This window comes from Netta rufina, assembly GCF_964035555.1.
Source record: "Netta rufina genome assembly, chromosome: 15".
NCBI classification, from domain to species: Eukaryota; Metazoa; Chordata; class Aves; order Anseriformes; family Anatidae; genus Netta; species Netta rufina.
In genome coordinates, this window is record NC_140138.1 from 931,035 (window position 1) to 958,853 (window position 27,819).

The 27,819-nt window shown below is 37.2% G+C and overlaps 1 protein-coding gene across 2 annotated transcripts; it reads left to right on the forward strand.

Moving 5' to 3' along the window:
• On the forward strand, positions 1-27,733 carry ZC3H7A (zinc finger CCCH-type containing 7A). Of its 2 annotated transcripts, XM_084296267.1 has the most exons (24): positions 1-86; positions 5,669-5,772; positions 6,862-6,901; positions 7,756-7,953; positions 8,478-8,636; positions 9,776-9,856; positions 9,965-10,006; positions 10,804-10,834; positions 11,348-11,628; positions 13,430-13,637; positions 14,645-14,709; positions 15,402-15,594; positions 17,377-17,538; positions 18,576-18,772; positions 18,999-19,096; positions 20,137-20,318; positions 21,178-21,254; positions 21,800-21,933; positions 22,302-22,407; positions 22,931-23,039; positions 23,949-24,082; positions 24,405-24,568; positions 24,860-24,938; positions 25,819-25,988. In XM_084296267.1, the coding sequence occupies exons 2-24, from the start codon at positions 5,705-5,707 to the stop codon at positions 25,840-25,842; spliced, it is 2,832 nt and encodes a 943-aa protein (XP_084152393.1). In that variant the 5' UTR covers positions 1-86; positions 5,669-5,704; the 3' UTR covers positions 25,843-25,988. The 2 variants fall into 2 exon arrangements, with proteins under 2 accessions (XP_084152393.1, XP_084152392.1); XM_084296266.1 differs by lacking the exon at positions 24,860-24,938 and having other exon boundaries at positions 25,819-27,733.
• The last annotated feature ends 86 nt before the right edge of the window (positions 27,734-27,819 follow it).

A 27,819-nucleotide genomic window follows, 5' to 3' on the forward strand; every position in this document is an offset into this window, starting at 1 on the left:
GGAGGCGGAGCCGCAGCCGCGGGAGGCGGAGCCGCCGTTGTCGCTGCCGTGGGGGCCGCGGGGGCCGCGGGCAGCCACAGCCACAGGTAGGGTCTGGGGGGCGGCACGGGATGGGCCCCGACGCTCGGCTCTTCGTCCGCGGGTAACAAATGTGGCGGGGGGGTGCCGGGCCCAGTGCGCCCGTGGGAGAGCGGGGGACGCTGGGCCCGCGGGGTTAGCAGGGCGCGGGCAGGCTGTAGGGTCGGAGGCAGCGCCGCGGGGCCTGGCTGCTCGGTGGGGTAGGGCCTGGTGCCCGCGCGTCCCGGCCCGAGGAGGGGCTGCGGCTGCCCCGGTCCCGGGCTGGGTCCGGTGCTCGGCGCGATTCGTGCGCGGAGCGTGACGCGCGGCCCCGGCCGCCGGGGGGGGTGAGGCGGCCTTATGTGGCTCCTTTGTTCGCCCCCGGAGCTCCTGTGGCTCGGGAAGGTGCAGCGAGCTGTGGGCACGGCGGGCGGGCGTTGCCGTTGGGGTACCGGGTGTGGGGGTGCAGGGAGGTGCCCGTGTGAGTAACGTGGGGTGAGTCGGGGTTCAGCTTGCGGCGCGCTCTGCTCTGTTCGCGGTACGGAGACGGTGCCGTGCAGCTGGAGCTGAGTCTGCTCCTGCAGGAAGAAACCAAGCCCGAGGCCGAGCCGCGTGTCAGGGGTGCTTCCAACGTGGGAGCTGGCTGTGCAGCTCTGGTACCTGCGGAGTGGGAGCCCAGAACTAACAAAACCCGCGTGTTCTGCGCTGCTCCCTCCCCTCCCCCTGCCCGTTACCCTGACCTGCCCGGGGCAATGCCCAGCGGTGCGTGGCCGAGGCGCTGAGCTCATTTGTGCCCGCGCTGCCCCAGGAAGATCCTCCTAAAAGCCCTTTGTGTCAAGCTCTCTGCTTCCCCTTCCTCATCGTGGTGCCAACCCGAGAATGCTAAGCAGTTCAGGCTCTCGGAAAAGGGCTGCGCTTTGTGATCTGCAATGACCCAGTTAAACAGCCGGGCAGCAGGATGAGCAATGAGATGGCTTTGAGGAGCCTGCGTTGGGCTGTGTGCATCCCCTTGGGGCAGGTGCCCGATGTCCAGCCTGGCCGTTGCTGAGGTGGTTTTGCCTCTGACTCTGGGAAGCAGGTAGGGTATGGTATGTGCTCCCAGATGTGGAGTTGTGTATTTACAGCTCTGTTTAGATCCCAACACCCAAACACGCTGCGCTCGCTGCCCTGCTCAGAGGTGCCGGGCGTAGTGACAGAAACAGGCTTCAACTTATCATGGAAGGAAGGGATCTGTACTGGCTTGGCTGCCTTTCAGTCAGTTACTCGTGTGCCCTTCAGTCTTCCCTGTCCACTTTGCAGTATTCCCTTTACCCTTGGGCCCAGAATACAACTTTCTTCTTCAGGAGTACGGTTTTCCTATATGTAAACAGTGGTGAACTGTTCACATTTTAATTTTACAACCAGACTTCTGGTTTGACAACTTCTGATTGCTGAATAAAGCTTTAACATATGAAGGTGTAGATGATAGATTCATTTTTGGCTGAGTTAATTTTTTTAGTCTGTTGCCTTTTTATAACTTCTTTCCTGCCTTTGACATATAAAGGGGGAGAAGGTGGATGCTATAATACAAAAGGGGGTCTTAGCTCGGTGTGATTTTCATTAGACCTGCACCCTGTCAAGGTTTATAATTCAGCTGTAACAGTGAGTCCAGTACAGACCAGCAGCAATCACAATGAAATTTTCAATGTGCTTTGTACTGTGGAAACATCTAAGTTAACATTCTTGTAACCCAGTACTTGCATTAATAGTGAACTCAGTGGTACATGGCAAGAGGATATGCTTCCATTATCTTAAAAACAAACAAACAAAAAACCCCACATCTATTAAAAAAGCAACGCTCACATACATGCACACAGAGGAAGGAATTGTAACAATCATTTGGCCACTGACACCCTGCGTAGTAGTTCTGGTCCCCAAGTAATGTTGGGCGTTAAGAACAGAGGGAATGCTCTGTGCCCTGTTTGCCTGTCAATGAGTTGTCCACACAGCTGGATGCGGTAGGAGGGAGGCTCCATCCTGTCCAGCTCACTGCCCTTTGGAACTGAGCTCCCAACTGGGGGAACTCCTGGGCACAGCAGGTTGGCTGGCCATCCCTTGGGTTTGTCTCCAGTGCGATCATTCTGTTCTTCATAATGTCCGCTCACGGGCTTTACTGTTTTTGTTCAATCTCTTGATGTTAGGATCTTTGTAAAGCACTGTGTTGGGCCTTAACTGCTGGTGATTACTTAACTGGTGACTTGAGATTTAGCAAAGGCTGGGTACTGTGACCTTCCCCTTCACAATGCCCAGCGCCTGCCTTCCTTCTGTAGAAACACTGAATTCTCTGTGAATTGATTAATTTGCTTTCAAAGATAAATTTTACAGTACAAGATGATCTAGCGCTGATTGTAGCATTGATTATATTCAAATCCTCAGTGCCTAAAGAATTAGCCCAGGCACATCCTATATGTTGAGAACGTCCTTTAAAACTTACCTGAATGCTGCAGAAGTGACAAAGTTTAGAAAACAAGAAAATTGTCCTGCTGGAAGGAAAGCAAAGAACCAGTAAGAGGTGTGAATGGCTTTGTACAATAGAGACATGTTGGTTTCCCTGTCTGCCAGAGCTGGCACAAACGTGTTTTCCTCCATATCTCCTGTTTGTGTAACTGGGCTGGTATCTGTCTGAAAAGGTGACATTGACTGCTGGCACCGTATTTTCTGTCACTTTGTCTCTGTGTAATGTGATTGAGATGAAGCCTGTGATAAAGATTTAACAGTGATAATTGTTCTTTGGGTTTAGGCAGGTGTTTTTTTTCTGTCCTAGGTTTAGTAAATGGAGCTTGGATTGGTCACTAGCAGCAGTTGAAGAAATACAACATTCCGTGCAACACTCAGTTCTGCCTATAATCTTAATTACTGGTACATTAGAGTGTTGTTTGTTTGTTTTTTAACATCCCACACTACTTCTCTCCTGTAGCTTGTCTCTGTCAATGACTTGTACACAGCATAAAGCCACCGTATGGGCTGTGCTTTTCTAATAGTAGTTACAAGAAACAGGGCAGCATTTTAACTTTCAAAAATATATATATATATATACATATGCATATTTGTTTTAAATTCTGTCCCTTCAGATGAAGGAGAAGAGCTGTTACTAAACAGGTGATTTTTCTGTATTTTGAAAGTGAATGGATGACTGAAAGTCAAGGCACCATTATTTGCTGTGTATAACCGAGGCTGATGTGTTTCTGGTTGCACAAGAGGATCTAAGAATAATTTGGATGGGAGAGATGCTGTTGGAGGCATTATGTGAGAATTTTAAATCCGCTGCAAAATCAAATATTGGGATAAAGTGACTGCCCAAGTATACTACAGAAGGATAATTTTTACCTGAATGTCTTATGGATACAGATGAGTTAGGAGGAAGAAACAGAAAACTCCTTTGAATAATAAATTATGCCACTTGCATATGTTCGTCACTTGCTGGCATTCTTTTATCTGTGATGCAAATCTGTTACAGTTCCATTAACTTTATTGTTACGGAGAAATTCCAGCATCAATATGTGAGTTATTCTTTAATATTTTTTGCTACAGGTGGTAAATAAATACAGTTGTTACTATGCCGGACTTCACCACTTTGCAAGTTGGTGGAGTGTTGAGGTTGCTTAGAATTAGTAGAGCAAAGCTAATTTTATGCTTGCCCGGATCTTAACATATACAAGAGACTTGTGTTGACAAAGTAACACAACCTTATTAACAACCTTATCAGTTGTTAATTCAGGGAGAAAAAATGCTTTATTTAGCTTCCTTATTTTTGTGGATAAGTGTATGCTGATACTGCTGCTTGTTTGGTTAGCGTGAGGGTTTCTGAGTCTTGTTAGCCTTGTTTGAATTCTCAGTGCCAAACCATGAGTTAGTAAATAACGTATTCAAATGGCCAATAAATTTCCTTTTGGCATTTATATTTAGATTTCTTCATAGATATGCTATTGTTAGCCAGTAAAACATTTCTCTCATAATAAACATCCTTTGTATATATGGCAGAAGTGGTATGTATTAATAACCTGATAACGAAAAAAGGATGCATGAAATAATGTGAAAAACAGCTACAAAAAGCGTTGATGGTTATTTCCTTTCTTGGGAATAGATTACTGAGTGTTATTTGTATGTCAAAACAAGCAATATCTGAACAATTCATGTCCATGAACTGTTGTAGCTGCTAGTTATCTGCAGAGACTGACTTTTTATTTATGAATTTTAGCTTGCTGGTGGTAGAGGACACAGTGGGAAGCTGGGTGAAATGGAGCCCTTGCAGTGCTTCCGTTAATTTGCTCAGTGACCTTAAGAAAATCCCTCTTTTTTTTTTTTTTAATGGTGGTTTTAGGTATGTGTTGTCATGGGACAGACTCTTGAGAGCTCTCATATGTTTGTTTAAAATCCTTGAGAAATGCTTGTAAACGTTATTATTCCAGATCAGTCAGGCAAAGTAAGGTGTCTTACTGGCAGATTGCTGGTCTCGGTTGGGAATTTATTGAGTTAGCTGAGGGTTGTTTTGCTGTTTTACTTTTTCATTCCTTCATCATTGATATGGGTTGGTAACACAACATGTGACATGGCAACCCAATGCAAAATGCATTTTTTTGGTGGTTTTAGCTTAGTTTCAAGACTAACAGAAGCGTGCTGCATGTAGCTTAGTATTTATAGTTTAGTATTGTTTAATATAAATTCCTACATCACATGATTTTGTGAAGCAAATTAGCTTTTTTTCAAGCTACTTTTTTTTCAGAATTCTAGATTTCCAGAATAAAACCTGGCCCTGATGATCTTTTTGTTTAAAATAAATACATTGTATTTTTACATTGTGATTAGGGACAACTGTACGCAACCATGAAACGATACTCCAAGTAGCCTTATGTTGAGGTTATACCAACCATTTTGGCCTGTTTAACTTGAATAGTTATAAATGCATTGAATGAAAGACGTGGGGGGAAAAAATCAGTGACTCAGACTAGTTGACTGGGATTGAAATGTGAAGTTGACAATGTGGAATTGACCCAGTTTGGCTTTTGAGATGAAGCCAGAACTCTGTGCTGCTGGTGCAGGTTTCAGTAGACTGGCAGCTGTTGGCCGCTGGTGCCCATTTGTGTTGTTTCTGAGTACACCTTGGTGCTTGGCTGGCGATGAGAGACTCGAATTAGATGTTATAGTAGTTTTCTGACCAGCTTGGGTTTTATTAATAAATATACTGAGCTCTTGAGTTTATTTCCACTTCAACAAATAAAGGAAGTGTAAAGCTATTAAGGGGCACAAGGTGGAAACATTCCCCATCAGCTTGGTTCAGCAGCAGTGCATGCGAGCTGTACGTGCGGTTTGGTTTGGTTTCACTTGCATGACTGTGTCATCTTGAGTAAATAAGCAGAAAAGCAGTGCTAAATAGAAGTTGGAGAGGGGTTTTCAGGAGAAGCAGGTGCTGGCAGAGAGAGTGTTGCTTTTGGGGCTCTGCATACTTGGTGTTCTCTGCAGGCACGGTGCTGCCAGTGCGCGATCAACTTGCTGTTGCTGTGAGATTGGGTCCTTGGGACCCACATGCCAACTGCTGCATGCTAACAGCCATTTCTCTTCTTTCCTTTTTGAGGAGTTGCATATCCAAAAAGTGGATGTTCAGGATAACATGTCCAATGTGTCGGAAGAGAGAAGCACTAGACAACAGGACATTAAGAAAGGACTTCAGTTTATAGAGTATGGTTCTGTGTTTTTATTCTTATACATGCTTATACACCCTTACATACAAGATGGATGGAGAAGTCCTTTTAAACAGTACCAGGGGAGGAAGATAGTGAACCTGCATTTCTCCTCAGAATATTTGCTAGCATCAACGTGGAAATGGAGAGCAGACTTCAAGAGCAGACAGCACCCCGCTTTGTTCCTAAGCAGAGCAGACTGGAGGTGGGAGGGTGTTCCCTTTCAGCCTTTGAGGAAAAATCAGCACTGACATTTTTCATGGGTGGATAAAATCCACCTTACCTGTATGGATGTTTGCACCTAAGACTAGGTTGCTACTGACAGGGCTGAGTTTGCTCACTGCTGCCTCAATGTTTCTGCTCTCTTGAGCTAAAGTTTAACTTAATAAAAAAGCTTAGCAGTAGTTAATTTTCACTTGGGTCAGTGCCAAGTTCTCCTCTAGGAGATCCTGACTAGCTTGAACTGACTGTGAAATTTCACATTAGTTCACTGCTCATATAAGACATGGGGAAAAAAAAATATCTAGAAAGTGGTTCCCAGATAACCTGTATGGGAAGAGATGGCATTCCTGTTTTTCCTTTCCAAAAGTTTGTAAGTAAATACAGGCTTGGTGCTGGAGAAAATCTCTGTAGTGTGTCATGCAAAAGAACTTTTAAAATTCCTTAAGTCTTATTGGTATGACTTAATTAAAACTGATATGTTCTTTTAACAGATAATTTGTAACTTTATAATGCCTACAGAAAGATTTGCAGTTCTCATGTATATGAAATGTTTTTGCATGTTGTAAAAGAGGAAGAAGGGAATTGTTTTTAAACAAACAACACTGAAACGTTAAATCCAGCATTCAAAATCTTGATACGTTTTGAATAGCAGAATTAGGGCTGGCCATGTAACTTCAAATTAAAATGACTCAGTAATTCTAAAACGTAGCCATTTAATCAAATCTACTCTGCAGCTCTCCTGCCTTGTTCAGTGCAGGCAGTAGAAAACATTTGGTGTTTTAGCCTGTTGCAGCAAGTGAGACTGCTTTTCATAATCTTTTCAGCAATGTGTACCATAAGTAAATTTTGTAATTTCTTTTTCTAGATCTACTTTGCCCTATCCAGGGACACAAGAACAATATGAGGTAATGAAACTACTTTTGCATTTCTAGAAGTGTTTTTTGACATGGGGTTATCTTATTATATTTATTGTTGTTTTCAATCATCATTTAAGTAATAGAGTATGAATGTTAATTTACAGTGTCTGAATATGGGAGCCGGAGGACTACTTATATGTAGGACTACCTGTGATAGAAGTATTCAGATATTTGGATATCTGGAAGTTGCTCACAGAGCAGCTCAGATTAACTCTTTCCCTACTAGCCCTGCTAGCGTTAGGGATGAATTTGAGGCATTCATTGGATAAAGTAATGTGCTCTTCTGGGTAAACTTTAGGGTAGCACAGTAAAAGTGAGGTAAAAGGACTTCAGGCATATATGTCTTCATGACACATGTTATTCTTATATGTGTTGCTATTTTGCATAATTTTTGGACTTACACTTTCACATTCATCTTTCTAGCATTTTTATCAAAGAAAAGGTTGTTTCACTGGCTTTGAGAGCACATTGCTTAAAAAGTAATTGTTCACATTTTAGAATGAAAAAATCATTTGTTTTACAAAAGCAGCCTTTGTGTAATACTTGTTTGCCAGTTGCTGGGGCTGCTGTTTGCTAAAAGAATGTAGGGAACACGTAGATATGTCTTAGAAGTTACATGTACAAAATAATTCTTTTATAAGTAGCTCAGCCTCTTTTGTTTCTGTGTATTGTTGTGTTGAGTATTAGAGACTGAAAAAAATGCGAAGAAAAATAGACAAAGTTTTAACTTGATTTTGGTTCTATTAATTTACAAATATAAATTTTCTATTTAAATATATATTTGGAAATATGGAAGATTCACAAACAGTATTTATTTTGTGTGTTTCTCTTCTTTGTTACAGTTATTTATACGAGAACTTGTTAGAAATCTTTTTAATGAAGGGAACGATGTGTATCGAGAAGGCGATTGGAGAGGATCACTGAGTCACTATACAGAAGCTATAAACATAGCAGATTATGCAAATTCTGAAGAAATACATGTTTCTGATGATATTTTAGAGAAGTTACATGTAAACAGGATAGCATGTTTTTCAAATATGGTAAGCTTCTACTTAAACTGTGTGATTTCTTGAGAACAGAAATGAAGGTATGGAGAGCTTAATAGTGAAAAGCTCTTGGTTTGAGAATTGGAATGTTTCAAATAATCATTTTGGCATACTCTTTAATCTCATCTTTTTACAAGTATAATAACCTAGATATTTTAGCTACTAATATTAGAATTTAACCAAAAAGAGTCATACTGGACTTGAAAGTTGGTGGAAGAGTATTTTTGTCCATTTATATGGCGGATTGCATTTGAGTCTGCCACTTCCTCTGTGGAATAAGATGTGAAACAGCTAAATTGTCTATGTAACACTAAATAGATTTTATGTGAAAGATAGCTAAAAAGAAGCAGGGTTATGTTGGTTGGTGGCTTAAGAGAATTCACCAAACATTCACCCACTGCAGCATATATGAATGTTTTACAGTGTTTCAATAGCTTAATTTAATACAGTTTACATGCTATATTCTAACAATAAAAACTGATCTGATTAGTTCCTTTTTTTCCTTTTATCCCTCGTAGGGACTTCATGAAAAGGTTCTAGAAGACTGTGAGATAGCATTAAGGTTGAATGAAAACAATTTCAGAGCTCTGTATCGGAAAGCAAAAGCTTTGAACGAACTGGGAAGGTATAAGAAGGCTTATGATGCTGTAGCAAAATGTTCTCTTGCTGTGCCGCAGGTAGGCAAATTATACTTTTTCTGATATTTTAAATAAATTAGTACAGAAAACCTGTACTTACATCAAGACCAGTACAGTTTTGTTTTAAACGCAATAATATGTATTTATTCCTCTTCTTTTTTTTTAAATTGTGGATGTTAAGGCTGACAGCAGATACTACAAGCCTCAAATTCAGTTTGTTACATTAACTTTCAGCAAAGGAAATACTAACTTCTCCATATGTATGAACTGCTATAAACTTTTGCAGTAAACACTAGAACCATTTAACTATTGTTTAAAATTCTCTAGTTATTATACTCTAAACATTAAAAAGAACCCATAAAGTGTAGCATTTATTCCTGTGATAGCTGTTTTTTAGCTTTTCATGAATTTAGTAATGTAGGTCTTACCTGTGCATTGTCCTCCATCTAAATCCCTCTAAGTTTAGGCTATTAGCAAGTATTAGCAAGCAGTATGTGGCATAACAGGAGAGGATCTGTAGACTGGAACGATGATACTGAGGATCTGATTTCCATGCTTTTTGTGTTTTTTTTTTTTTTTTTTTTTTTTTAAAGAGTTGGAGTGCATCAAGTATGCTCCCGCAGCACTTCTTTCCATTTAGTTTCATCTTAAATGAATCTAATTTGGCTCTCTGAGACCATTCATAATGCAAGCTAAAATGCAGTGAGTGAGGATGATTAAGAGATTCACTTCAGAACTGCATTCCTGATTTGATCTAAAATGCCGATCGAAACTTACATGCTGTGCTCAAAACAGACTTAGGACAGATTATTGAGTTAATTTTTTTCTTCTCTGTACATCAAAAATAGTGAGAGAAAACACACACACTTCTCACCACCTCTGGTTTTGGAAAATCTTTGTTATTTTTGATTCAGATAGACAGGTGCTTTCTCTTCTATTTTCTGGTGTTTTTTCTTTCTTTTTTACTTCTAGACATTAGAATAATTTTGCTTAAGGATAGCTTCTATATTTTTTCAGTGCAGCTTGTAGTCCTATGTGCTTGTGAAAGAACAAGTATGCATTAAAAGGCATCTGGCATATAGAGATCTTGCAGAATATAGATTATTTGAGATGCAAACAGATGTCTTTGACCAATTGTTAATAGATATACATTATGAATTTTTATTTATTTCCTTTAGGATGAAAGTGTGATTAAACTGACTCAAGAGCTAGCTCAAAAATTAGGGTTAAAAATAAGGAAAGCATATGTAAGAGCAAAGGTAAGACTTCATTGTAACTCTTACAAATTTCTACTGTTTTAAAAAATTCATTGCTTTCTCTCTCTTGATCTCAGTTTTGTACCTAATGAAGATATCTTTCCATTGCAGCCACCCTCTTCAAATTCAGTTTCTAGTGATATATTAAATCAGGTAAGTTTTCACATTTCAAGTGAAAGTTGACTTTAAACTATGGGGAATGACTTTCATAATTTTACAATGATTAAGTAAAAATTGGGCAATTCACATTTTATTTTGCTGTTATTTATTTATGTGCTGTTATTTTGGATTTCAGGGTTCCATCAGTCTTTGTGTTTGATTTTGCTATATGCTTATTGCAAATTAGGGCATGAGATTGTTCAAGTTATCTCTGTAGAATAAATGTTAGCTAGAGCTTTAGATCCAATGTAGGGAATATATTTAATGCCTTGAGACAATGGCATAGTTAATGTGGTTTGTTTGTTTATTTATTTTATATTACTAAGAGTATTTCAAGTGAAGGGTGCTAGACCTTTAACTTGCCAAAACTTGACCTTGCATTTGAACTTAAATATATCTTCATATTTCTAATGTATCTGAGTAGCACTAATGAAGAAGAGTTCTTCATCTTCCTTACAGACTTCTTTTCAGGTGAATATAGACAACTTAGTTGTAAACAGAGGATTGTGAGTAGAATGAGGAAATAGAGGAACAGCACATTTAAGTTGCAATTTGGACTCTTTTATTCTACCAAGTATCAGTCTCACTGTTGTTGGTTGCTTACAGATTTTTAGTGCTACAGTGGTTGTATTTCAGTCTGCAAATGGATACTTTATCTGAAAAAATGTTTGGTCTTTAAATTCCTAAGCCTAAATGTGAGGGCTTACCTTCTTAGTCTGTGAAACAGGTTTGAACAATTTTAAAGGCTCTTGTGCAAAGTGCTGAGAGGTATTTTTTTTTCTCACTTGCAGAGTTCTTCTTCTGTAGAAGATATTGAGTTAGGTGAGTCTTGTGTTCCAGTATTAATGCTAGGAAACTAGATTTATCATGTGTACCTACTTGTATTTGTTAAGAAACTTCTTCATAAGAAAATGTAACTTGTCATTTGAAAGATCTGTGACAAAAAGTCTGATCTGATTCTCTATAAAACTACATATTGGAGTGGCTGATCCAATCTCCAGTGGCATTCCCCATCTTGATATGACTAATTGCCATTAATGCGATTGTCTTGCAGATCTCTCTAACTTGGAAAAGTAGGAAAGTGAGAATATGCCAAAGATTTAGTAAAGTATCAAGTCTGTAACTTTTGCTGTCTTTTAGTTTGAGAAGTATATAAGCACTGAGATAGAGGTACATGTCAACTGGAAGTTAGAGGAAACAGAATACATTTATTTGCTTAAACATTCTTCACGTTTCTCTACCCCCACCACCCCATGTCAGCATGATAAACGTTATGGGAGATATTTTTACATTTCTGACTAAAAGTTGAACTCATTCCTGTGTTATCTGTTTCAGATTTATCTGACCAGAAGCAAGAAATGGTTTCTGCTGCTTCTTCATCAGTCTTTGTTTCTGAATTGTCTAAAGTGGCATCAGTACCCCTGTCATCCTTATCTTCTGTTATGTCTCTTCAAGTGGAAAAGGTTTCTTTGCCTTCTGCAGTGTTGGCAAATGGAGGAAATGTTTCATTCTCTATGCCAGAAGCATGTTTAGATTGTGGAGATGGAGATATAATTATTGGGGAAGAACTTGACGAATTACTTGATTCTGTGCCTGATCCAGATGAAAGTGTAATGGTAAGACTTTTCGTTGCTTTCTTTTCAAAAGACTGTTCTTTTGAGTGACATCTTGTGTGTTGTTTTTTTCTTTCTTTTTAGTGTTTGTTTGTTTTGTTTTTCAAAGTGGGCAGGTAATGGAATGTGAATTAACTTTCCCGGTTACATTGAGCTGTATTTGTGTACAGTCAACTTGAGTCTCTCAGATGTGCATGCTTGCAGATGTGTCTGTAAAGATAACATCAGGACCCTACAGGGCTCCGAGGACAATCACATTGGTTTTATGTGTTGGAAAACTTAAGTGAGGTTGCAGGTGGAGGGTTGCTACTTTGAGAAATATTTCTACCAGTACTACCACTGTGGGGAGGGATACTAATTCTATTAGTGTGGAAAGTGAGGCAGTCATTTGAAGTCTGGCAGATGTGTATTTGTTGCAAATGAGTCCTCAGTGAACTGGAGGTTGTTGAAGCGCCCACCCTGGCCCTTTAGAAAGTCAAATTAAGCATATGCTGATAGCTTTGCAGGACAGTGGTGCTTATGCTGTGGTCTGTTAGTGCATCCACTAGAATCTGTGTAATCGGAGCTTTGCCCAGTCTTGTGTCCTGCATGACCAGAAATAGCTAGATCATCATGAGGCTGACCTTTTATATTTCTTAAAAGTATTACAGAAATTTAGGCATTTGAAGAGTTGTTTTTCATTACACTGTCATTCTAGAGTGTTAGAACAAAATAAGAAGCATACAGAGTTCCTCAGCTGTCAGTCAGAATGAAAGCTCTGACTGATGACCAGAGATGGCTAAACTTATTAGCAAGTTTACTGACTCTGGGTTCTGGCTCTGACAGTCATTTGGAGCCCTTAGGATCACAGTATTAAATGAGGCTCTGGCATGTTCAATTCTTTAATTAGTTTTGATTTAAATTTCTCATTCAGCTATGGATGCAGCTGTAAATAAGGTTGATTACAGAAGTGAACTTGTCTTGTGTGATTTCTTAAAATAAGTCCAAGCATTTTTTTATTTAAAGTTTTATGCGGTTTGTTTTGTGTGTTAATGGTAATATAGATCGTGATTGTTAAGAAAAACTAAGAAGTTTGCCATAGTGAAAGCCAAGAGGAAATACAATCCTTCAAGACAGACTGTGGTCTCATGTAGTATAGAGCCTGAGTGGCATGTAGGCTAAGAACTTGGGACCAGACATTACCTGAATTGTGCAGACCAGCTTAGTCAACCTGTAGACAAGGAGGGAGCTTCCTGGGGAGGCAGGGAAAGAAACTCCCAAACTTGGTCATGTGCTTACCAATGTTGTATGGTTTTCCTTGGGTGAAGAAGGTGAATTGGCTTATACAGAGCACAATGTCATTTGATTCAACTTGAAGATTTGTTTCAAAGCTAACTCTTAACTCCTTACTGTACTGAAATTTGAATTATGTTCTCTTTTTATTTAGAAGAAATCATGTGGGTTGGACTCTTCTTCCTTTTCACTATTGTCTTATGCTTCTAACATAATTTGGTAATTCAATTCTGATTTTTAGTTCACAAAAAAAAATCAAATCCATTATTAAATTCAGCTAACTGAACCATTAAAGTGCTTAGTTCATAGAGAATTTCTTGATTAGGGCACTGAGATGTAATTTCTGCACTTCTGTAAGTGTCCTGCAGTTCTGCACAGTACCGAAGGGTACCTCTTATTGTTGTTTTGCTGTAGGTTTACCAAAACTTAGTAGAAACTTCACTAAAAGAAAAACTGTTACAGATTGTGTTCTTGAGAGTTTTTTTTTTTTCCTCCTGTGCGTGAACACTTTTTTAAATTCCTTTTTATTCAGCAAACTACAGGTGCCAGAGGACCTATTCCTGCAGGAAGTGTAGCTCCCAGTGTTCCTTTCTCTGCCTCACTGCTGGGGACGTTGCCAGTTAGCACAGGATTTGTTCCTTCGCCTTCTCTTTCAGAAATCTTTTCACAGCCTTTGGCTTCTTCACTGGAAAATTTTTGTTCACCATTAAGCACCTTTTCAATCAGTGACCCAAAAAGAGGTAAGAAATGAGTCTTAATATTTGACCTTATGATGAGTTAGAGTTGTGAATGAGCCAACTGGCTTCCCTTTTTAACAAAGAAATTTTCACCACTATTCAGTAATATTTAGTACTTCCATAAAATTTGGTCTGTGCTCATATTTAAGAGTACTGATGATCAGTATTGGTTATACACAAGATTTTATAAATAAAGCTGCAGTTTACTTGGGGTCTGCGTAAGTATGCTCTAAGCTCCCTCTGTGCATTTCTTTTTTTAATTTGTTGTGGAAGTTAGTGGTTTCAGGTGAAAAAGTATAAAGAAGGAACCATGCTAACTTCAGGCTTTATTTACTTAGGTATTTATTTTAACAAAGATGTACTCACAGCTTAAACCATTTCTGATGATTTCACGATAAACAGGAATCCTAGAAGTCTAGTATAATTGTGTTCTCTGAAAATATAGCAATATTTCAGATTTGGATTCAGACTCCAGGTACTGTAATTATATAGTAAAGTCATGTGAAATAGCAAGAAATAAATAGTGAACTGGAATAGAAAAGAAATAAGTTTTGTCTCTAATCACCAGTATTACAGAGCATGCTCTCTTTAAAACGAGGCCAAATGTACAAAGCAAAATTTAAAATTCTCTAAACTCTCTTTCATCTCCTTATTTTTGCTAATCTGGTATTGCTTATCTATCTACTGTTTTTGTACTGCACGGGTATCTTTATATTCCTTCAGCATGTCTGCAAAACTACCGCTAGTGTTACTTAGATGGTTATATTGAACATGATTGCCCAGTAATTTGTCAGCTGAGTTGCTTACAATGGGGTTTTTGCATAATTGGGAAAAATAAAAAAATAATAAAACAACCAACTAACTAAACAAAACCCCATAGAAAACAATAAACTTCTGTTTGTCAAAAAAAAAAAAAAAAAAAAGCACCTTTGCTTATACTTTGCAGGGATAATACATAATTTTGGGGATAGGATGCTTTGAGGAACTGAAACTTCCTTTTATTCCTTTAGATCTCTCAAGTTCAGCTTCTAGAGATGGAACACCAACTCTTAACAGCAATAATTCCCCATTGTTTGTAAGTATTTTTCTTTCTTTTTTTTTTTTTTTTTACATCAGTTCAAATCTTAATGCCTCACAGGCTTAACATAGACCTTAAAAGAAAATTCTACTATGAAAATTAAGAAAATAATGGCACTTTTTTCCATACCAGAACCGTATGCTAATAGTTTTACAGTAGCTCAAAGCAGCAGTAATTGAACACAGAAAAAAATAATTTTAAAATACAGTTGAAGTGTAAAATAACCAACCAAAGAGAGAGAAAATCTCTGTATGGTGTGGGTGCCAAATGTTAGGAGTCCTGGAGAACTGTCTTAGTACAGGAAGAGAGCAGAGGCTGCCTTGTGTCTAAGAATCCATTTGGTCTCTGTGTCATAGTCATGCCATGTATTTCCTGCAGATACTGGCCCTGCTGGCCACTGACAGTGTGTGGAAGGGTGGCATGAAGGATTCCATCCTCATGGGCCAAGATGGAGCAACAGCCTGGCAACTGCTGCTGTTCACCCTGTACTTGCTTGGGTCTTGTTATATGCTTGGTTTGCTGTGTGTATGGCTTTTGTGAAATCTGTCCCATTTCCTAGATATGTAATTGAGTTTGTACTTGATTTTTTTTTTTGTGCAATCTTTCTTATTCTTTGAATAATAATTTAAATTTTAAATGTAGAGAAATGAAATGAGATGGATCAAGTAAAATACACTTTTTTCCAACAGATAAATGGCCCTAGTAGTTTGTTTGGGTCTGAAAATTACGTGGGAATTGCAGGTCAAGCTAGAAATGAGTTTTCAAATGTTTTTAGCAGTGCAACTGCTAATATACCTGTATCTTCAGTACTTGCCGGAAGAAACCCATTAGAAGGCACACACGAGCTAAGACAGGCCTGCCAGTTATGTTTTGTCAAAAAAGGTAAGGGGCCTTGGGACTCAATTGGGTTGATTTTAAAGTAGTCTAAAGAATACATTTAAAATATTAGTGTACATAAAATACTCTTGGCTTCCCAATAGTGTTCAATTCCGACTTGTTTTTGCGGTTGTAGTATGATCTTATTATTAAGGAACTGGTAGAATGTTTCAAGAACTCTATTGTCTTTCTTCTTTTCTTTATTTCTTGTCCTAATAGGTTCTTGATTCCTAAAACCACCACAAATCATCACATGCCTTCCCCAACCTGTAGGTTTACTGTGTAAGGTCATTCACATTCTGTATTCACTTTCCTCCCAATGCCCAGGGTACTGTGAAGAATGACACCTTTGCTCAAGACTAAAAAAAAACTTGCAATACCCTCTCTGATTGGCCATGGGGAATTGAACTGCAGTTCAAAGTACCTGGTAACCTTCACGTCCCATCTGTTTTATTGTTTTTTTTTGTTTTGTTTTTTTCTCCAAACTAATTCTAAATCATAATCACGAGGCTTCCAAACCTTAGTAATAATTAACTTCACTGTATAGACTCAAAAGATCTTAACCTGTACTGGGCTTTAATATAACTAATCTAGGCCTGAGCTGTTGCTGTTAAACAGAGCTGTATTCTAGAAGCAATAGCTTTTATTAAGACTAATCTTAAGAAAAACACAAAAAAGCACCATTTTGTTTCAAGTTACAGGTGTCAATAATGAAGTACAGCATAGTAATCGATCTTATAAAGACTTGTATTGAGACATTTGGGGAATGAATATTGCAGTTTTAGGAACACCTTTATTTGGTTAAAATTATTTTTACAAGAAAAATCCATGTCAAATCCAAGTCATATTTGAAAAGCCACAGAACATGCTCTGTTAAAAGCCAAAGCTATAAAATATCGGTGGAAATACTTGTTTATATCTTGACTTCTTATATAAAAACATCTATTTCTTCTCTTCTTTGCATCTCTATCAAAGCCTTTAAGTATTGTGTCCTTATATTACCTGCTAGTGAAGTTGTGCTGTGCCATCAGGTTCCGCAGAGAAAATTGGTCACACTCTTTTTTTTTTTTTTTTGTAGTTTCTTAAATAGCAAAGTTCACTGAGCATTGCTAATCTTCAGACTTACTCCCTGATTTCTTTCTTTCAGAAGTAATACTGTCTTCACCTGGGTATCATCCTAAAAGCAGAGTTTAAACGTAGGCACATCTTTGCTTCCAAAATCACAGGGCTCTGGGAGGGGCATTTTTATTTTTGGCATGTATACTCCTTATCTAGTGTTTTGTGTCTGAACATAGTAGCTGTTCTAATATAAATAAATAAAGGTTATATTGGATCATTTACGCATTCTTGGAGTTCATCTACATTGCCTTCTTGTAAGTAAACAACTTTTTGTTGTTTTAAACAAAAAGTTTTAAATCAAACTTTAAAAATAAAGTTTTAAAATAGTGTTTTGGGAACGCATGCTAAGGAATTTGAAAAAATGTAGCAATTTGTACATTGTACAAATCCTCCCATAGTACTTCTAAGGTTGTAACACAGCACCCCCTCCCCAAATAACTTGTGCTTTTTATTGCCAGGACTGGTCGTTTTGTAAGTATTTATTTATTTCATTCTGCTCAATGTGATTGTTAATGAGTTTTGGTTCTTCAGACTTGCTGGTGCAAGTAAGAATTCAATATAGTGTGTTTGTGCTCTTTGCTTTTGGTTGTATGTGCCGTCTGTGTGTGGAAATGGTACAAGTATGCTGCACTTTATGTGAATATAAGCAATTCTCTGTGATCATTTCAGGTCCTAAATTATTGGATTATGCTTACCATCCCAATTTAGAACATAAATGTAAGAAGGATATTCTAATTGGCAGAATTAAAAACTCTGAAGATAAATCATGGAAAAAAATACGTCCAAGACCAACAAAGACACAATATGTAGGACCATATTATATATGTAAAGGTACGTGTTGTTATAGACAGTAAAATGTTAATGCCTACGCTCAAAGTAATGCCTTTTAGCTTTTTCACAGTGAAGTATAGAATGAGTTTTTGTTCTTCTTCATGGGAGGTGGGGAAGAAGGTTCACTGGGCTATATATACTTTCAAAGGCCTTGAGGGGAGCCATATTTTGACGATTAACAAGATTATTTAGAAAAACATGAGATGTAGTTCTGTCCTTAATTATGAATAACTTCTCTTCTGAGTATGAATTATGAGGTGATATTCTTACTTTTGCTTCATTTTACTGTGTCACTTTGGGCCTTTTTCCTGTGAATTATGCATACAGTGATTACTAAGAAAAGGCACAGGAGTAGTGCCCCTCTGATTTCTAATATTTCCCCAAAGCTTTGGTGTATGTATGTGTTACTGTTTGGCAAGCCAGCACAAGGAAGGAGCAGAGTCCAGAAAAGTGGATCCCACTGTCTTGACTGCAGCAGGTCTTTCAGGGTGCACCCACCTTCTCATGAGGAGTTGTATTCTCACAAAGATATGCTCTGGACAGGGAGGGACATGCAGGACAGCTTTTTCAGCTTCTTGTCGGTTAGCAAAGAAACTGGTCTGGCTGTTAGGCAGGCTTGGTACACCACCCAGCCACCTGCAGCTCTGTACAGTGTATTTTGGGCACTTACTATTAAAAAAACAACAGCAGAGCATTCTTGTTAGACTTGTGCATTATGAACTTCTGCTTATGGTGTGAGCAAGTTGACTAGTATATTAATTAACAAATATCTGTATTTAAACAGAAGTATTCTGGGCTCTCAGCATTGTTGTCTTAGAGTAGCGGAGGATAGTGCATCAGTCTTTTTGAGGAGCTCTAAATTTTCATCAAGTCATTCTGTATGAGGTTCTGCTACTATCTGTTAGAGTTTAGTGACCTGTTTACAACAGGTATAACTTCTTTATTTAACACTTTCAATGGAGATAGTAAAGATTTTCAGATAAACTTAAAATAGGAGTTATGTAAGAGCAGTGTCAAATTCAGTGGTGTTATTCTAGATGTTGCTGCTGAAGAGGAATGCCGATATCCAGGTCACTGCACATTTGCGTATTGCCAAGAGGAGATAGATGTATGGACACTGGAGCGCAAAGGAGCCTTTAGTCGAGAAGCTCTTTTTGGAGGAAATGGAAAGATCAACTTCACTGTGTCCCGACTTCTTCAAGAACATCATGGATTATTTATGTTTCTTTGTGAGGTGCTGCTTATTTCTAATAAAATAAAAATTATAATAGATCATCTATTTATCTGTTAAGAAGTGCTTTGGTTTGTGACTAACTTGTATATTTTGAAATGCATATTGAGTAATAATCTGAATAGCTCTAAAGTAGAGACTAGTTGAAGTCTATGATAAAATATTTAAGGTGAGGTATATTCTTAATATATAAAATATATACTCTATAATTACTTGTTTTGTATTCCAGAAATGTTTTGATCACAAACCCAGAATAATAAGCAAAAGGAACAAAGATAATTCATCTTCTTGCTCTCACCCTGCGATGCATGACTTTGAAGATAACAAGTATGTCTGAAATACCATCTCTTTAATTTTCAAATTAAAAACAGATTTCAGGGTGTTTTTGAATATTGAGTTTCATTTTTTACCTGTTGATTAATTTATCTTCTTTGCTGATTAACTGTGGTGCTTTGATGGTATTGATAAGACAAACTTACTGAACAAGGATTGTTTCACATAACTAAATTGGAAGTGAGCTCTATCTTTATCAATGCATTCAAAAGTAGTGGTGTCTACCCTCATACTTGAATCCTATTGCTCGTCTACCCAGTGAGCTGCATTGCTATAATGATACGTGTGATGTTAAATTCATATAGGATTTCATAAGTCTGCTCTTTCTTCAGTCTTACTCAATTTTGCTTATTTTACATTAGTTTTAACCCAATCAGTTAAGAATAGGTTTACTTTAATTACTTGAAATTAATTACCTGAAATAGACTTTTAGGCCTATTATTTCAGTTGATGAAAAGTAGTATGACAAAAGTGTCTTTCATTATTACTTGAAAGCTAAGAAAGATTTTATAGCAGTATTAGTGTTAAATAGGTTTATGATATTAAATATATTTTATTTCTTATGTAATGGAATCACAAATGAGAGTGTTTTAATTGCTTTGCTTTTACTCTGCTTCACTCTAAGCTCTAAAAGCAAGGCTTTTACTTTGGTGCATCAACTCTTTAATGATGCTCTACCAAAGAATAAGTACTTTGTGTTTGTAATTTGATTACACTATATACTTGAAAGTAAACATGATGTGCTTTGCCTTTTGGAAACCAATGATCCAGTTGGATTGGGTTCAGCAATGTTTTGCAGAAGAGGAACCTCTGGATTTTACAAGAGCACTAATTCGTAATGCTAGTTTACCCAACCTAGAAATGATGATTAGGTGCTACTTCCTTTTGGGAAGGCTTCTTGTTTTCTGATTTCAAGTAAGAAATGTTAAAAAGGCACTTGAATAAGCTGTGATAAAGAATGGTTATTTTATGTTGTTTTGCCACACACAAAAGTAATTTTAAGGCGTATCTAAGACTGACTCTTCTTGAAACAGGTGCCTTGTCCACATTTTGCGAGAAACTATGGTGAAGTATTCCAAAATCCGCCCTTTTCAAGTTCGTTGTCAGCTTGACCTGTGCAGACATGAGGTGCATTATGGCTGCTTAAGAGAGGATAAATGCTTTTATGCTCACAGTCTGGTAGAGCTTAAAGTCTGGATAATGCAGAAGGAAACAGGTATATTCAGCAAAGTGCTCACCTTAATCTGAATCCTGCTTCTTCCTTGTCTCACTTCCTCCTGAAATAAGTAATTTGGGATCAGTGCATTGACTGTCAAACTGCTGAAATCTTTCACACAGAATATTCAATCAACAGTTGTATAAATTTAATACAACGTATTGAGTAAGCCTACTAGCTTTTCAAAATCAGAAAGGTTTTAGTAATAAAAATTGTCAAAAACAGTTCATTTTCATGTGATTTTTTTTTTTTTTCTTGAAATAAAACCAAAAATGTTGCACAGTTTTTTACCAACCCTCAAACCAAACACAGATGGCAGTCTGTGCTTGTGTGGAATGATAGCAAATGTTATAGTATGTGAGCATGCTGTGTAGCTGCGATGGGAGCCTTAGCTGAAATAGTTGTAAGAATGGCCTTTCTGAAACAAGACCTAATTAACAAGACTTGTTTAAGATCTCTTTAAAGAAGACAGGGATAATCTAGTTTCTTTCAGCTGGCAATTTGAATAATTTTTGGTGGTCTCCAATAAAATCCAGGTTTTCTAAATAGATTCTCAGTGGATAAGTACATTATGTTTACATAAATACTCAAAGATGTATCTTATTTGAGCAATCTGTAATTTAAGAAAAAACACTTCTGTGTTAGCTTTTCAATGTGATCATATATACAGTATTTCTATTTTGGAGGCCCCTGTGAGATTCTTACGAGTTTGTGTGTATATGTGTATATATATATTTAAAAAAAAGTATGTAAAACATGTAAAAAATAAAAATAAAACATTGTGACTTGAGTATCACTCCAGGTTGGGCATTTCTGCAATTTTAGGATAGTCGTAAGTACTTTTTATCTTCCTTTACAGGCATTTCACATGATGCTATTGTTCAAGAATCAAAGAAATATTGGCAGAACATGGAAGCTAGCACCCATGGATCACAGGTATTTTAATTTTGCCATGAAACTAACTCTGTAGCAACTCTGGTAATTCTTTTTCTGGGTCTGTATAATGTAGTGTATTTCAGAAATCACTTTTAACTCTCCCCGAATGATCTTTCAGTATAGCATTTCTTGGTGCAATTATGCTTAAAATGCCTTCTTTGCTTCAATGCAATTGCTTTTTTTGTTTTTCTTATCCTGTCATAGGTGAAACATGAAACCTAAATGCCATTTCAAAGGCAGCTGCCATAGGGCTGTTGATTGTCTTTTGTGTAGGACCTTTATCTATTTAGTTTATACATCATATTCATATTATCACAACTTATGTGTACATATAATTAAATCAGAAATAAGTTAAATAAAAAGGCATTCCTTAAGAAATGTCTAAATATGAAATTTAAAGCTGAACCATTACAAGGCGTGTAGTGTAATATCTGCTTCAGGACATAGATTGTATACTTTTATTGTAGGGGTAATTCATAATTATGTGTGGATTTCTTTGCAGATACAAAATACTTTTATTGTTGTTGTTATTTTTTTGGCTTAAGATCCTTGGGAACCAAATGAAATATGGATCACTTAATTTGAAGATTAAGTTTGTTTGTGGCCAGTGCTGGAGAAATGGTCAAGTTAATGAGCCAGACAGAAACAAAAAATACTGCAGTGCAAAGGCAAGACACCCGTAAGTAAGACAGAACAGTGAAATTTTTGCCTTTTTGTAGCTGTTTAAAGCCTCTCTTGGGAAACTTTGTTACTGCTAAGGAAAGAGTCCATACAAGGAACTCAAAAAGTGTATCGAAGCACAACAGAGTAAATCTCTTTGAAGTATGTTAATAATTTGTAATGAGAAATGCTACAGTGGCAATTTGCTTTTTTAATTATAAGTTATGGTAGAGTTTCCAGCAAAATTCAGTTAAAGCTTTCCCCGCCTATTTGAGATTTACGAAGAAACATTCGTGGCTTTCCTGATTCTACTTCTGTCTACACACACTCTGTCTTTTCTTAGTAATACTTTTTTTTTTTTCATTGCATGCGTCCATTTTTAACTAGGTGGACCAAAGATCGCCGTGTGGTGCTAGTGATGTCTAATGAACGTAAGAAATGGATGACTATTCGTCCTCTTCCAGCAAAGAAACAAGTGCCTCTGCAGTTTGATGTATGTTAACCTAAAACTAACCTTGTTGGTTAAGAAAATGGGGGTAACTGGAGAATACCAGTAACTGAGCTTTTTTCATCAGTTTTGCAGAAATTCTCATGGGAGCTGGTGGGGATGTGCTAATAGTGTTTCTGCAGTGCTAAGTCTTAACATCTGAGATCAGTCCTTTTCTGCTACTGAAGCCTTTTCTCATCAGTGGCAGTTAGTCACTTTAAAAAGTGATTTAACTAAATTCTAACTATTTACAGTAAGCATTTCAGAAATGGTTTAAACATCTGTATGCTCTGGTAGTTTGGTAAGAGGCAAAAAGTAGTCATGTTACTTGCTTCAAACAGTTTACTCTTTCTGACAACAGTAATAGTGGTTGTTTGTTTTTTTTAATAGAATAAACACAGTTTTACTTTTCAGGTGATATAAATGTCAATTGGGGGGAGAACACTAGCCAAGACTTAAAAAGCATTTTCTGGTATCATTCATTTACTCTTTATATTCATAAGGAGTATTTTTTTAATTCATGTTCCAGTTGTGCAATCATATTGCTTCAGGCAAGAAATGTCAGTATGATGGAAACTGCTCATTTGCTCACAGTCCCGAGGAAAGAGAAATGTGGACCTATATGAAGGAGAACAGCAGTAAGTTTTTTTTGTTTGTTTGTTTTTTTAAAGTAGACATTTAAAGGCATGCTCTAACTCTTTTCATTTTTTTCCTCAATAAGTTTTTAATCCACTTTAGTCTTTTGTAGTAAGCCTTGCAGGAGCTTCTTTTTTAATTTGAATATACCCAGGATGGATATTCAAAAATAAATAAAATGAATGATATTACCTATTCATGGCCCACAGTGTATTTTAGCAATAAAGTAGTTTGTATCTTATTTTTTAAGGTGTTAGAAGCAGCATATTGATCTGTGTATTAGTAATGTTGTTTAGTACTTACGCTCCATATTGCTGTGTGAACACACAAGGATTCTGTGGCTAGCATATGGTGGCATGCTATTTGTGGAAGCATTCCCTGTTGTCCCCTTGGCCCTCCTTCTTGCCCTTGGGTGTTTACTGGGAATGACTGTGCATGTTCAGTTGTTGATTTGTTATCCCATTAGAGAGTTGCAGGGCAGGATTAATCAAAAACGGTAAGTAATACATGACATAAATGATACTGGTATTGTCTGAAAGTAAGCAAACTAAATCCAACCAAAGTTGTAGCATACTTTGTATTAGCATTTAGAAATACAGATATTAATATACCGTGACATAGTTGTTATCTAGTGGCATAGTTGTTATCTTTACTCTGGGTGTCTGTTCAGAAACGTGTAATATCTTCCTTTCCCCTAGATAGGCAGAAATGGGTCTTGGTAAGTAGCCAGAGATTCATATTGCTCTTGGCTCTTATCTCTAAGCTCTGTAACTGTCTATACCGTGTCCTTCCTTTTTTCTTCTTACCATAGATGGGAACTGAAGTAAGCTTGCAAACTCAGTTATTTATCTAGTATTCTCAAACTCCTGCCTTAATTGCTAATTACTTATTTTAGCTTCTGCTCTCATTAGTTCAAGACTTGGAGCAGTTGTATGACATATGGCTAAAAAGTCAAAAACCAGAAAAAGGAGATGATACAGCTGCTCAGGCAAATAAAGAAAATGGGAAGCAAATTCACATGCCGACTGACTATGCTGAAGTTACAGTAAGTAAATATAGACGTAATTCTAAATTCAAGTGCCTGTTCCCTTCCCTCCAGTCAGTAACACACTGTTGTTCCTACTTTCTTGGTGCTTCTTTAGATGATACTGGCTACACTAAATGAAAACTTTAAGACTGTAGAGCAGTATTCTGAATCCTATAAAAACAGTGAAGTTCATAAACTAAAGATGATTGTTTAAGAAGGAGTATCTGATGAGCTAAACAATAGGCCAACATAAAGAAAACATTTAAAATGTATTAGGAACAGTTCTGTGCTTATTGTATTCTCAATGTTTTGTTTTTCGTATAAATTTCTTATAAAACAGGTGGATTTTCACTGTTGGATGTGTGGGAAGAACTGTAATAGTGAGAAACAATGGCAGGGTCACATTTCTTCTGAGAAGCATAAAGAAAAGGTTTTCCACACTGAGGATGATCAAAACTGCTGGCAGTATCGTTTTCCAACTGGATATTTTAGCATTTGTGATAGGTAAGTGTTTTTTTAAGACATCAAAAATGCTGAAGAGTGACAGTTCATAGTGTAAATAATCAGTGCAGTGACTAGTTTTAACATGAGATGTTCTAGTATTTCTTGCTTTGTAAATATCTTTCAACAAGAAAGTAAGTAATGGACAGTATTAGCATGCACTGTTACAACTCAGGGAGTGACAAGCTTCCTAAGCGTGGAACCAAATGAATTTCTTGTGTGGCCTTAATAAAAGGTCACAAGTTAATTGCAGCTGGGCAAAACTTTGTCAAAAAATACTGTTGTTATTACAAGTTTATTTAGGGATCTGCCTTTCATTACCCATGGAACACAAGAACAGTACCTAGCTGGATACTGCTATTGGAGCTTTAAGGCAAGTAGAAATTTTGTTGGCACAGACCTGTTGTTTGTTTTTTTCCCCTGCATTCAGTTGTACATGTTGATGCTCCCTTTGCTCCTCTTAAATGCAGCCTGTTTTACCTGACTGCAGTAGATTTTGGTAAGCCAGTTGGCAGTTCTTTCCAGTGTTGGAATCTTCTTGGAAGGCTAAAACCTTGGGAATCTGCATTTTGGATTTAAAAGTTCACTGTGCTCGTCCAGAGACCTTTGTTATTCAATATCAAGTTAAAGATTTTGAGTGTTTTAGAGATTTAGAGAAATTGCATAACATATAAAGCAAGTTTTTTTTGTCTGGGTGGTCTTTGCGTGGAAGTTTACATGCCCCCTTTACTAAACTTTTAGTAACATCTGGAATGTATTTGATGCTATGTATGCTAATGGACCTCAGCTGTGCAGTATAAAGTGAATGTAAACTGGTACACTTACCACTTAATGGAAAAATACTAGAATAAAATGAGTTTTTAAGTCATGCTGAGTACTTCAAAACCAAACTTACTTAGCAAAGGGAAAATATTTTTTAACATAAATAGTTTTTGAACAAAAGTAGTTTATCTTAGTGGATTAAATGTTAAGATATTAATTTAACTGATAATTTGACTTTACCAAATTAAAGATGTGTCAATCATTAAATGACTTGGTAAAGTAGGAGCATGAAGAGCAGAAAGAAAAGGGTCAGCTCTTCTCTGCAAATACTTTACAGCTACTGTCTTGCTTAAAAGGTAGAATACTCTTCTAGTTAGGTTTGTAACCTTAAGGTTTTAGTGTATCTGAGAAACATGACTGGGAAAAATACCTAGATAAAATAGTTGTCATGATAATGTGATAAAAGCGCTATTTGAAATGTGTCTTAACAGATACATGGCTGGTACTTGCACTGAAGGAAACAACTGTAAATTTGCCCATGGAAATGCTGAACTCCATGAATGGGAGGAAAGAAGACAAGTTTTAAGAATGAAGCTCAGCAAAGCAAGAAAAGACCACTTGATTGCTCCCAGTGATAATGACTTTGGAAAATATAGTTTTTTGTTTAAAGATTTAAACTAATACTGAGATGACATATACATGTTACCAGCTGGAAGCATAAACCAGAGAATTTGATAGTAATCAAAAGCATGTGACAGAAAAGCTGCAGGTTTTCTGCTTTTATTGGCATATATTCCTCCTGAACAGCAAAAATATAGTAGATTTAGGGGGATTGAGTGGACCTGTCTATGCTCCCATGAAACAGAGTGGTGATTAAAAAAAAATCTGAAGTATTATGTGCTTACTCACCTCCTGTTGGACAGAAAGATAGGGAATAGAAGGGGGGAAGAGAGGTTATAATGTCTAGGAAGCCCCCCTAGTATCAGTCCTTCAGTTGAAAAACTTTAAGGCATCAAGGTATTACAAAACTGAGTGTTATAGGTTAAGAAGAAAATGATGAATGAAAATTCTTCAGATCTGTTAATGGAGAGGATTTGTTTAAAACAAAGTTTGCTACTTATCTATATGTAGGTTGCTAAAAAGGATTTTCTTATTAAAGATTTTAAACAAAATAACCATTTAACTACAATATATGTTGAATGGGTATTTTTTTCTCTATTTGTATGTTTCGATATCATTTACTGAAAAAGGATCTTGAGAGGAAAAACATATTAATTTTTGAAAATGAAGTAGTTAAAATTCTGTTTCTTGGTATTTGCTGTTTAAATGATGATTTTGAAAGATTACACTTGTATGTCAGTATTGTGTATTATTGTATGAACTAATGTTGCCTGTAATAAAGAGAACTTTACACAAAGCTGTTTTCTGCATGTAGCCTCTCAGGATTGAGGTTTTGTAAAAACGAACAATGATTTGCCTATTAGCAAAAGCTTGAGCACCTATAGCTAAAATTTAGAAGGTTGGTATCTGTATCACCGGCTGCTTGTTTGCAGTTTTCTTTATTGGCGTCAACTCTTTGGACTCATCACATTATTAAAATAACAAAAACTGCCAACTTACTTGCAAAATTAGATGAGTGTTTTGGAGCTACATGGTGCTGGGACATGTTTTCAGGCTGTTGACTTCAGCATGATCAACACCTCAGCTCTGATGTGTGTGGTGCTCAAGATTCCCTTTCCTGCAGACCACAGGTAATGGAAGCCATCCACGGGCTGAGATCAGTTCTGACACATATGAGCCTTTGGGCTTTATCGTCACTGGAATTCCTATTTGTTTCATTTTGGCTTCTCTGCAGATCATACTTCCAGCTTCAATTTTGTGTTAATTCAGTTTTTGTTTGTTTTTAAATGAAGCATCTTTCAGTCAGTCATTCAAAATAGCTAAAGTGAAGTTTCTCCTCCCTTTTGTTCTCCATGCCTTACCTCTCCCTCCTCTCAAGAGTATTTTTATTCTCCTCTCTTGGCTCATGTATCTAATTAGAAGAGCTTTAAGAATGACTTAAATAGTTGTAAGAATGACTTAAATATGTTGGCAATATACTGTGTATGTAAAAAGTGTTGAACCAAAGTTCAGTGAGACCCATGCAAGTGACAAGCCTGGATGTTATTTCCCTTTCACTTTGCGAACTAAAAGCACAGTGAATAATATTAAACCAACACCCTCAGCATGGGGGAACTTGTGTAGTAACTGTTCCTCGCAGACTCGGCTGGGGTGCATTTGAATACAATGTACAGTATGCATACAAAATTAGCTTGGTGCTTGAAATACCACCTGTTGTGATGCTAATTTTTTACATTGTTTGTAATAAACTGAGCTTGAAATAGAGTACTATGACACTTATTTCTGTGACAAAACCTCATTGTATCGTTGCTTTCTCAATTTTATGCTTTCCTTGTTTAATGTAAGTGCTCTGTAAATTATTGGAAGTAATC